Here is an 11,709-nt window from a genome sequence, read left to right as displayed (position 1 = left end):
ACAGGCAGGACGGGATGTAAACAACAAATTGCATCTCGCTGGGGGCGCAAGCCCCCTGAAATCCAGCCGCCCATCTTCCCTTGCCCATCCCCCCTCCTCCGGAGCCAGCCTTGGTCCCAGGCACAGCTATGCCAGTCCCTGAGGAGTGCCAGTGGAGGGAGGGGATGTGACTTGTCCCCCGTGCCACCCCCGTGAGAGGCGAGCAAGGCAGGCTCTGCCGGGACCTGAATCGGGGACATCGCCTGAGGTGGGACAGAAAGAAGGGCAGGCAGGAGAAGCAGCAGCAAAGGCGGGGACTGCAGACCGCCTGGTGAAAAGGGCCAGATACCACAGTGAGGGGCAGCATGCCTGGAGCCTCGCTAGAGGGAGAGCTCAGCCCTGGAGCTGCGGCTGCGTGGGAGGACGGGGGGGCCCGTGACCCTTTGGGGCCGGCACCCGCCCCAGGCGGAGGATGCGCCGGGAGTGAAACCTTCTTCCCTGCCAGACCGTGGCTGCTGGCGTGTGCTGGAGCGCCGGGGCCCTGCCAATAAGCTCCGCTGTGTTTCTTTATAAGGTCCCTTTTGTTACTGCAGCAGTCGGTGAGCCGGTGCCCCCCGCCCCCTTCCCGAGACCAGCGCAGGTCTGTCAGCTGGCCTGAGCTGCCCGTTGGCACTGGGCAGACTGGTGAGATGATGCCCTGAGGGCTGTGCCCAGTTTGGGGCCCCGTGGGTGGATTCGCGGTGTCATGTGGGAGGGTGAGGGGAGAGGGCTGAGCAGAGGAAGGAGGGCAACGAGGAAAGGATGGAGATAGGGGAAGGGAGGGATGGTGTAGGATGAGAGCACAGGAGGGGGACAAGGCTCGGGCGCAGGATCAAGAGGTCTCCCCACAAGCATTGGCACGGCAAGAAATGGGGCACAAGCCTTGGGGGGGATTTTCCCCCAAGCATTTCCATGTCAAGCCGTGAAGGGCAGCACAGGATGGGGTGGCAATGCTGGGGGCTGGGCTGGGCGCTCCACGGCATAGAGGATGGGGGCAACAGGCAGGGTCCCAGGGCTGGCGGGGCTGCCCACAGAGATACAGGCAGTGGCACATCCCCGTGGGATGCAACCCCTCATGTCAGGCATTAGTTGCAGCCCCTGGGTCTGACCCAGAGCCCCTAGGCTGGACTTTGCCCAAGGGTCTGAGAGACCCAGATTTCCCTGCGCTGACCCCATGGCATCTGTATCACTGAAGGAGAAGACAACCCTCCACCCAGCAGGTGAGTAACTGGATTTTAAAGCTCTCAGCTGGCTCCAGAAATTGTTTGGTGGGATTGCAGGGTCAGGCCCCTCTGCAGGAGCGGTTGTGCCCCCACAAGAGGGACTGGTGGGATGGAGTGATGGAGGACAGGCAGGCATCTCCGGAGAGGTCTGGTGCTGCAGGGGAGGATCTGGATGTCTGCAGAGAAACAGGACTGAGGAGGGGCACAGCTGCCCAAAGTTCAGTCCTACATGGATCTGGCAGCAGTAACACTGGCGGGTGCCGCTGGCAGGTGCCTGAGGACCAGAAAGCAGGACCAGCCCTGCCTGTGGTTGGAGGCTGGCCTGGCTGACCTTCAAGTGTCCTCCCAGCCCAAACTTCAATTCTGTGAGGAATGAACCAGCCCAGATCTTGGCTGTCATAAATCAAAGTCGCTCCACTGAGACCTATGGAGGGAGCTGCATTTATTTAGCTCAGCCAAAGATCCGGTCTGGTACATTCTTAGCAGCAATATTAGGCAGGCTGGGCTCAATCGGCAGAAGCATTGCGTGTGGGGCATCAGGAATCAAGGGCAGAGTGCTGCTCTGCCCCATGCACGTGCCCCTCACAGACCAGGCTCCCTGCCCTGTCCCTTCATGGTGCAGGATGCAAACCAGCCTCCCGTGGGGAGCAAGTGGCACTTGGATTGTGGTTGGAGGTTCTGAGTTTCCTACGGTAGGTATCTCACCTGGAAATGCATCAGGCAGGACCTGGACAACCCAGGAGCTCAGCTGAGCACCCCCAGCTGAAAGCAATGGCTACCCGGCCCAGCCTGTCCCCAGGGATGTCTCTCCTTCCCAGCTCCTGGGGAGCGCGGCGTTGGTGCAGGAAGGGTCCCACCATGCAGATACAGTGTGGGAAGGGTCCCACCATGCAGATACATCCCTGCTGGCAGCTGGGAGCTGGAGGTCAGCCCTCCAGGGCAGGCTTTGCTGAGCTAGTGCCTTATTGCTGCCCCACATCCAGGAGAGAATATTTGTTCCTGGTTGCTGACAGCCATGGAGAGAACTTGGTGCCGGGCAAGCCCAGTTTGTGGTGGCAAGGTGGAGAGGACATCAGGGTTCCTGCAGTGACCCACTGCATTGCAGCCAGGGAAGGTGCTGTGGTCTCTCCTGCTGGGCTCTGGGCAGTCGGCCAGAGGAGGAATGTTGGGGCGAGACAAAGATCCAGCTCCAGGAAAGGAGCGTTTGGCCCCGAGAAGGAACATTTGGGCCCTGGGGAAGCATCTGGCCCTGGAGAAGGAGTGTCTGTGGTGCAGTGGCCCTGAGCAGGACCATGGTCCCACAGCTGGTCCCCGGGGCTGGGATCAGAACCTGGTTCTCATGCTGAGCTGGGGTGGGAGGTGGTCGAGGAAGAGCCTCTGTCCTGGGGTGAGCCCTGAGCTGGATCATGTGCCTTCCTCACAGAGACCCCCAGAAGCACCTCGCTGCTGCCAACACAGGCGCTGGGGACCCGGGCTCTCTGGCAAACACCTCCGAGGTGGCAGGGGGACCTGTGCTCCTGGCGACATGGGGCACGGCAGTGGCTGTCCTAGGCAGGCAGCAGGGAGAGGGATGAGCTAGCGCTGGGTCTGCTCGGGGATGACTCATTTCAGGCACGCTGAGGATACTCGCACAATACCAAATTTGATCTTTATTCCTTAAATGTGGGCCAGTTCTCGGGTTGAAAATGTATCTAATGTAAAAAATATTATCTCAGTGTTTCTTCAAGCCAAACTGAAATGTCACTTTAGAAAGTACACTAAAAAAAACCACCCTGAGACATTAGCTCATTGGCAAGAAAATTAGCATCACCTCAGTTGCCTCAGACATGGACATGTCTCTTTGCTCTGTTCTCCATTTGCTTGAGGATTGGGCTCTTGGTTTTCTCTCTTTAAGCTGCACGTTCTCCAAGCCAGCTGGGGCTTTGAGTGCTGACAGACGGGTGCCATGAATGGGGCACTCCCAGCCTATCGAGGCTGATGGTCCATATTTGACAGCATGAGAGTGCCTTGAGTGTTGGAAGAAAACCCGTTTCATGGCACGGCTGTGTAGTGCCTCATCCTGAGAGCAAGGTTATACTTTGCTGATGTAAAACCCCAAATCAATATGGGGACTTGGTGAAGGAGGGGAGAGTAGATCCCGCTGGTAGAGCTGCTTTGAGACCCAGGCTGTGATCCCTGCATGCGCATTGCAAGAAGCAAGGCAAGGATTGCAGCCACAGGTTGGGAGCCTGCAGGGAGATACAGATGTTGAAGGACAAGAGAGGTTTTGTAAATGGCCCATGCCTGGATGCTCAGCACTAGGTAGGAAAGCTGAGGACCACAGACTGGGAAGAGAGGTCACAGGAGGAGACTCAGAGCTCTAGGTTTGCCCCCGGAGGCTCCAGGAACTGGCCATGTGAGGGAGGACCACCTCTCGGGCAGGACAGGCAAGGTCCAGAAAGGTATGGGGAGTTTTTAATGATGGTGGTTGAGAAGAATGAAAAGGTCTTCAGAGGGTGACTGAGCAGCCGCTTGCTCTGGAGGCGCAGTTGGAGCGGTGGGGAGTGGTGGAGGGGTGGCTTTGAGTTTTGTAGCTCAGCCTGTGTCTGGAAAAACAGCCTTGGAGCTGCTGGGCTGGGAAGGGGACAGTGCCTGCGCCCCTGTGATAGCAGATAGAGTTTTAGCGAAAAACACAGTACAGTCACCACAACCCATGGCTGGCAGGTGCCAGGGATGGGACGGATTCATCTCTGCTGCTGGGAAGCAAAGAACTTGTGAGCCCTGTCCTTGGCTGAGGGCACAGCGGCTGCAGCTGCACAAGGAGCCAAAGCGGGGCCGAGGTGTGTGCCCAGCGCTGGCACCCAGCCAGTTCTGCTGTGGGGCACTCCCTGGGGCGCTTTGGCCCTGCCAGCCAGTGCAGCACAGCCAGGCACAGCTGGAGGACAGCGGGCACTAGAGCCCACGCCAGCGGCACCTTTGGACGCAGCCACCCTATTTTGGGAGAAGAGGTTTTAGGCAGGTGGGAGGGATGCCCACAGGACAGGGTGTGCTGGTGATGCTGGAAGTCTCCTGCCCAGCGCAGGTCCCCAGAGCAGGTGACTCAGAGCTGGTGAGCTCCAAGTGACCTTGTGGCCACTCTTGTGGCTGCTTCCACCAGGGTGGCACGGGGTGATGGACAGGCTCCCTGGAGAGGGCTGGGGCCAAATGGGCACGACTCTGCCCTGGGCCACCCAGCCGGGTCTTACCACAATCACCGCCTGGCACTGCCAAGCTCAGCGGTGGTTCAAGCCAAGTGCATCTTCCCAGGGACTCGCAGGGTGTCAGAGCCACTTTCACCAGGGAAGTGTCTGGCCCACAGGTTTGAGCACAGAGCAGCTTCCCCTGCTGCGCGCCAGCTGTGGATGCCGGGATGCCGGGAGGAAGGCGCCCAAGAGCCCCCCGAGGCACGGGGCAGCCTGTCAGTGCTGCGCAGGGCTCCCCTGGGACAGGCGGTGCTGAGCAGCAGGGAGGCTCATCCTTCGTGGAAGAAGTGGAGCCTCAAGGAGATTGGCCTGGGTAATTGGCTCAGGAGAGCAGGCCTCTTAAAAGTCAATTAGAGACTTTTAAAAATAAATCAGACTGGAACATTGCGAGGGCTGCCAGAAAGTTTGGGCGAGGTCAGAGTTGCTTAACGTTTGTTGTTGATTAGATTCAACCATTTTTTTGGTTGGGATAACTTCTGCACCGCTGAGTCAGACTGCTTCGGGGGCTAAGCCAAGAGCGTCTCCTAATGTGGCCATTTAAGGCATGGTGGGCTGAGAGCTGATGGGCAGCCTGAAGAAGACAGTACACCCCGCTGTGAGCTGGGAGGCTGGGGGGTTTTCCTTTGTCTTCGCCCTCTCTGCCTCGGTTTTCCCTTCTGTGAAGTGCTTTGAAGTCGGTGGGTGGGAAGAGGCAAGCGAAGGAATTATAGTCGTCTTGTCTTGGGTAGAAACTGCACTCAAGAGCAGCACGAGGAGTTTGTCCAGGTTAAAAAAATGAGTGCGGATTTGTAGGACAGCATGTGATGTGCACATGTTTCTGCTCCAAGTCTCCGCTACAGCTGAGCTTGGCAGAGTCCGAGCCCACACATGCAGTTTCACAGGCTCAGGGTGGGGGACTCTGGAGCAGTCGTCCTGTCTCTCCATATCCAGTTTGGACATGGGTTTGGGTGCCTTGGTCCTGTCATCAGTCATTGGATGACACCGCACCTCTCCTCCAGCCACATTGCCAAACCTTCCCTTAGCTCCCAGACCTGACCTCGGAGTGGCTCTAACCAGTGTTGTTCATCCTGTTGTTCATCCAGCAGTGAGTAGCTGGTCTCTAAAGCAGAGTGAGGAACCTGCGTTTCTTGAGAAGCTGAAGGAGGAGAGGATCTGTAGGCAGGCTAACGTGGAGTGTCCTTTCCCATTGCAGCGACCACCCGCTGAGCCAGCTGGTTTCAGACTCAGACTCGGAGATGGACAGTGTGGAGCAGCTGGCCCTGGGCAGCACGGACACCCTCTCCAATGGGCACAAGGCTGACCTGGAGGCTGCCAAACGCCTGGCCAAGAGGCTCTACAACCTGGATGGCTTTAAAAAAGCAGATGTGGCCCGTCACTTGGGGAAGAAGTACGTGTGGGTATTCGCAAGGAACGGGTTCTGCAAGGGCCCCACCTGCACCCGCGGTGTACCCACAGCTGCTGCCCTTGCAGGGCACCAAGCTGGCAGAGAATAGCTGGCAGAACCCCAGAGCCCACTCCCCATGACTGGTACACCTGGCACAGATGTACCAGGTATTCCCTCTAAAGGTCTTAAAACCTAAGAGACATGCAGGTTTTGGTACCTTCCTGCTATGACTGCATCGTAGATGCTTCAGTAAGGTGTCAGGGCAGGGGGACGACTAGCCGACCTCTCATGGGCCCTTCCAGCTCTAGCTTCTCCAGTTTCTCTTACATGCCCAGTATTTCCATTGCATCTGTGCGTGACTCCTCTAAGTTTCATTGGAGTGTGGGGTGTCTCTGTCCCCAGCATGCTTCCCACGGCCCTGGGGAGCTCTCAGCCTCCTGGAATCCACCCCACGCCTGTGTGCCTTTTGCTGTCCACACGATCTGGTCGATCCGACTCTCGCTCCCCCCTTTTCTATTTCAGCAACGAGTTCAGCAAGATGGTGGCAGGGGAATATCTGAAGTTCTTCGTGTTCACGGGGATGAGCCTGGACCAGGCTCTCAGGTCAGAGCTGAGTGCGTGTACATGTGTGTGTGTGCGGTGGCCACCCAAGTGGGGTCCTAGCAGACCATGCCCTCCACAGCTCTGCACCCGCACAGGGATCTGGGACCCTACGGCTCCCACTTGGAGATCCCCTTACCTCTTATATGGCAGGGGTTGGTCTCTCAGCCACAGAACTGCAAAAGAGCATCCCTGGTCTTAATTCACCAGTCAGTGCAGTTGTGTGACAGCCACGTTCACCTAGGACAGGCTTTCCAGGCCTTAAGCCCAGAGCCTCTTGGCGTCACCCCCACCTCCTTCCCCGGCGTAGTGCCCAGGGCTGGCTGTAGGTCTCTGCGATGTGCCGGAAGGGTATGATGCTGTGGGCTTGGAGGGGAGTCCTGCAGTGGGTTGGGGGGGATGCGCGATGGCCGGGCTTCATCTGGCACACAGGGGGGTCTCCAGACCAGAAAGCACAGCTCCACTCCTGTGCAAGGTGGGTTGGAGAAGCTGCTGGTGGCCTTCAGGTGTGACCAATGCTGCTGCTGCTGCTGCTTCTTCAGGTCCTTTCTAAAGGAGCTGGCCTTGATGGGAGAAACACAAGAGCGAGAGCGAGTGCTGGCTCATTTTTCTCAGCGCTATTACGAGTGTAATCCCAACGCCATCTCTTCGGAGGGTAAGAAACCATGCGTGTCCGTGTATGCGTGTGTGTGTGTTTCAAGCGAGCCCACGCGTTCATCAACTCGGTGAAGGTGCTCAAACCGAAACCAGAGAGCAGGCTGAGAGCCTGTACTGATGCCTTAGGAGAGAGCCCCAGTTATGGAGATGTCATTTCCTTCAAGTGACAGATGCTTTAGATTTTTTTTTTTTTAAAACAAACTGCTCTGGTTGGATCATGCATAATTAGGGCTCAACCCATCCTTAATTCTGACCTTGAGCAGATTAGCACAAGAGGCGAGAGAAGGCCCTCCTCACCAAATAGACCCCAGCTTTCAGACCCTCGGCTCAGGGAGTGGCCAGGTGAGAAAACTCGGGTGCCTGGCACCCGGGGCGGCACAGACACCCACTTTGTACTGTTTCACATCTTTGCGCCTCTCCTGTGTGCATTCACATGCTGGGTCTGCTCTGGGCTGGCTCTGGGGCAGGTGAGGTTTGGGCTGCCTGGCTGGCAGAGGGCTGTGCCGGTCCCACCTTGCTGTGCTAGGAGCTCTGCAGGATTAGCTGCAGCATCGCTGCCTGGCTGAAGGGGCTGCAGGCTTGGAATGGAGTTTGTACGCTCAGGTTTGGGACCAGCTTTAATTCAGTGGCCTCCTACCTACTCGCCCGCGTGCTGCCAGCACCACGCTGACTGCTGTGTGCCCCGCGTGCCTGGGGTGGGAGGAGCGGGCTCGGGGCTGTCTTGGGGGCTCAGAGCCCCCATGCCCTGCCTGACGTGCTGAGGGGCTGGAGCACCAGCTGCGGGGCCGAGCCAGGGGCTCTAACTCCTGTCCTGTGCTTGTGCTTCAGACGGAGCCCACACACTCACCTGCGCCCTGATGCTGCTAAACACAGATCTGCATGGACATGTAAGTTCCCACTGCCATCGGGCCCGTCTGTCCCTGCACTGTCTGTCCCCACCACCCTGAACCGCAGGTATGGGACCCTGGACCCGCGAGGGCTGGTCACCTCTAATGTGTCTGGGGAGGAGAGAGAAGAAAGGCTGAGACAGGGAGCTGGTGAAGGAGAGTGGGGCTTTGGAGGAGATGTGCTGAGCTGGAAGATGTGGAGGTGGGATGAGGACAGAGAGGAAAGTGGACAGGGAGAGAGGGTGGGAGTGAGACTCCAAAACTAGCTGCCATGGGAGTGGGTAGCACCCAACTTAGAAAAAGGAGGCTATTTAAAACTCCCAGAGTTTAGGCAAAGCTGGCAGCTTCCCCGCACCTTCAAGCAGCCTCCCTGAGACCTGGCTGGTCCCTCACCCCCTGCAGAGACGGGCGGTCTGTTCCTGGGCTGTGGGACCTGCTCCAGCCAGCACCGGCCCTCTGGCCCAAAGGTAACCCCCCGCGTTTCTCTCCCCCTGGCTCCCCCAGAACATCGGGAAGAGAATGTCCTGCTCTGACTTCATTGGCAACTTGGAAGGGCTCAACGGAGGCACTGACTTCCCCAAGGAGCTGCTCAAGGTAAATTCGGTTGCTCTCCCTGGCCAGCCAAGCAGCAGGAGCAAAAGTGAGAGCTTTGGGTGGGATCACATGGATGACTATGTGGGATGCAATGAATGTGTCCATCTTCATGCAGGAACGGTGGTGGTCCTTTGGCCCTCCGCTTTCCTCCTGCCTTGCTGAGGGGAACATGGGTTGCCCCGTTCCCCCAGGAGGACAGCTCTCACTGTCCTGGGGACCCTGATGCTCTCACTGCTCTTGCTCTGCCTGCATCGCAGGCAAGAGGGCACATGCAGGGCCAGCTTACTAGGGTTTTTTGCTGGGTGTAAGGCAGCAGGGGGAGGCTGCAGCACTGCAGCACAGCCCCGCGCAGCTCTGCCCGCAGCCCAGCAGCGGGGAGGCTGCTCTGCTAAAAATGGCCTGTTCCCTCTGCAGCTGCGGTGCTTCCCACCGCCGCTTTTCAGCCGCCTCTGTATGGGAGCCGTGCTGGGGAGGGGGAGCGAAAGGCAGTGCGAGGAACCACGTGTGGGGCAGGCTGCAGCTCCTCACCTGAAGCACCACTCTGCTTCGGGGAGCCCCTGCCCATGCAAGGGGGAGTGGGGTCCCGGGCGGGTGAGATGGGGAAAGCGCTGTCGGCCTGCGCAGGGGAAGGGCCCGGTGAGGAAAGGTGCCTGAAGGGGTTGTGCCTCTTCTGGGCAGCCTTTGCCAGGCTCAGCCAGAGAAGACACCCTCTGCCTTCTGACCCACTGCTTTCGGCTGCTTGGTGCTTGGGTCCCCACACAGCCTCAGGGGGCAGAGAAATGGGGAAAGCCTCTCCCACTGCCCTCCCTGCGGCAACCTGCGCTAGTCCTGTTACCCTGGGTAGGATGCCGCCTCCTCGGCAGACCTGGCTGGCAGGCCGTGCCTGGGGACTGAGGCTCCTGTGCGAGTGTGCTGCACAGCTGGCTGGCTAATTTTAGCCCTCCGGGAGCACATGCGTTTCTTAAGGGCAGCAGGGGAGGAGAAGGGCTGGCAGGCTTCAGAGGAGCTTCCCAAAGCTCAAGCCTGGGTCTTGGGCAGCTCCAACAGCACAGAAGAAGGATCCTAGGGGCTCTTTCAAGCTTGCCTGGGGAGACAGCGCAGGCTGCTGCCCCACAGGCTTCAGAGCTGGAGGTCTTGAGGTGGCCCCCACCCACAGCACTCGCCTCCAGGGAAACAAAGGACAACAGGGCAGGACCTAGGTGGCTGCAGGGGACACAAGGTCATCATCCCTTGTGACTCTGGTGACAGCATCAGGAATAGACCCACGGGGAGCCTGGGAGCTCCCCTTGTCTCTGGCTGTGGGGAGTCCCAAGACAAACACAGCACGATGCCTGAGAGCGGGTGGCAGCTTGAGTCAGATGAGAACTTTATCTACTACTAGATAATACATGTAAACAATCCCAGTTTTATGCAGAAGAAACAAAAACACTTCAAAGCTTGTGCTTTCACAGCTGAGCACCACGTCCCCCTCACTGGCAGCGCCTCACTGTGCCCTGCTCAGCGCTACTGCTGGAGCTAAGGCAGCGATGCCTTACTGGCACTCAGCTGCTGCTGCTGGAAACCTTTTCCTCTGGCTCTGAAAGCTCCCCTGGAGAATCGTACTCCGCAGGCAGGGCTGCCCAGCTCTCCGACTTGGGTGTCCTCCCCACCGGGGCAGGGAGCCATGCTGGGAATATAAGAACCCATATAATGCCGTGCCCGAGGATGCCCACATCTGCAGGCTTGGACCCGAACTCCTGTGGCCAAATGAAGGCAGTTGTCCACCCTGCAGGGAAGGAGGTGAAGCGGGACATCCTGGAGCTGGTGGTATTTTGGTTAGCTCTTGAGAGGTTGCTCTTCTCTTGTCAGTGTGATTTTAGCCCAAGCCCCCTGGGATTTCACTCACTGTTGCTGGTTGTCTATTTCAGATGTGGACTTGACCTTTACATGACTGATCGCTTCGCAGAGCCTTAGCTCTTCTCCATCTTCCTTACTCTTTTAGCTTAACCTTGTGCTTTGCTGGCTGGTAACAATACAGTAGGGCCAGATCAGACCCCATTTCTCCCTGGTGCTGCTTAGTGATTGCAGGAGTGAGCCAAATCTGTGCTGCCTTCCAGCCTAGGAGCCGGAGCACTTCACAGATGTTAATGAATTAAGACTGACAATGCAGTCGGGTCCCCGGGGGAGGAAGGTAGGATGGGCCCCCACCTTCCAGCTTGGAGGCACAACGGCAGGGCTCAGACGCTCAGAGTGCTGGGTAAATTATTAGCAATATGTGGGAAGAAAGCCCTGGCTTCCACCTCTGAGCTATAATCTCAGGAACCCTTGCTCAATCTAATGCCCTGGGCTATTTTTTTTTGCCTGTTTCCCCTGGGAGCAATACGTTGCCCTGCCCCTGTGTCTCCCATGGCTGGTCTCCGGGGCAGCCCAGGATGTCTGATGGACTGGGCACGCATGCCCCCTCCCTCACCAGTTTTGCCCAGCGATCACTGTGCCAAGCAGTCAGGACAGAGTGGAAAATTTCCCCTCTCCACTGGCCGCATCTCCTACTCAGTCAAGCCTAACTAAATTACGCATCGATTCTCATGCCTTCTGCAAGGATGCCCAGCCCTTTGCTTCTTCATGGGAACAGCTCCCTTGAGCACCCACGTCCTGCTCTTAACCAGCTGGGCGGCTCTAGCTACTGATTTTTCTGGCCTGACCTCGAAGGAATGGGCAGGAGTTAAGTGTGGGGTGGGCACTGAAGATGGAAGGTCTGAGATCTCCTACCAGCTCAGCCCTTTGGAGGTCCCTGGTGCTGGCTGGGCTGCAGCAGCAGCTCTGAAGGCTGCCCAGCTGGCACAGAGTGGAGGTGCTGCCTGCCCGATGGAGCCCAGGAAGCCCCTGAGATATCACCACCACTGCCCCCCAGCCCCATGAGCCCCGAGAGTCCAGCCACCTGCTCTCGCTCTCCCTTGTGGGGCGGAAAGGAGGCAGGGAGGGCCAGCTGGTGCACCGGGAGCAGCTCCGGGGGCAGCTCCGGCAACTCCTGTGGCATCAGCGCCAGGGATAGCGTCCCACCAGGCGGGATGCTCGCCGCTGCCTCCGCGGGCCCGGCTCCACCGCTCGGTTCGGTTCGGCTCGGCTCGGCTCGCCCCCGCTCGGTT

At 58.4% G+C, this 11,709-nt stretch overlaps 1 protein-coding gene across 1 annotated transcript in view; it reads left to right on the top strand.

Moving 5' to 3' along the window:
* Window positions 1–8,584, top strand: part of LOC104075292 (PH and SEC7 domain-containing protein 1-like) — a gene marked incomplete at both ends in the record, with an annotated part of 19,722 nt that extends 11,138 nt beyond the window's left edge. Inside the window, 5 exons of the mRNA XM_009575739.1 lie at window positions 5,655–5,849; window positions 6,369–6,449; window positions 6,989–7,101; window positions 7,932–7,990; window positions 8,495–8,584. Coding sequence (XP_009574034.1) covers window positions 5,655–5,849; window positions 6,369–6,449; window positions 6,989–7,101; window positions 7,932–7,990; window positions 8,495–8,584 — 538 coding nt within the window. The remainder of the gene's footprint in view (window positions 1–5,654; window positions 5,850–6,368; window positions 6,450–6,988; window positions 7,102–7,931; window positions 7,991–8,494) is intronic.
* Between the last annotated feature and the right edge of the window lie 3,125 nt (window positions 8,585–11,709).

This window comes from Fulmarus glacialis, unplaced genomic scaffold, assembly GCF_000690835.1.
Source record: "Fulmarus glacialis isolate BGI_N327 unplaced genomic scaffold, ASM69083v1 scaffold22924, whole genome shotgun sequence".
NCBI classification, from domain to species: domain Eukaryota; kingdom Metazoa; phylum Chordata; class Aves; order Procellariiformes; family Procellariidae; genus Fulmarus; species Fulmarus glacialis.
Note: the sequence above shows the minus strand (reverse complement) of the source record. Positions and strands in the feature narration are given on the sequence as shown.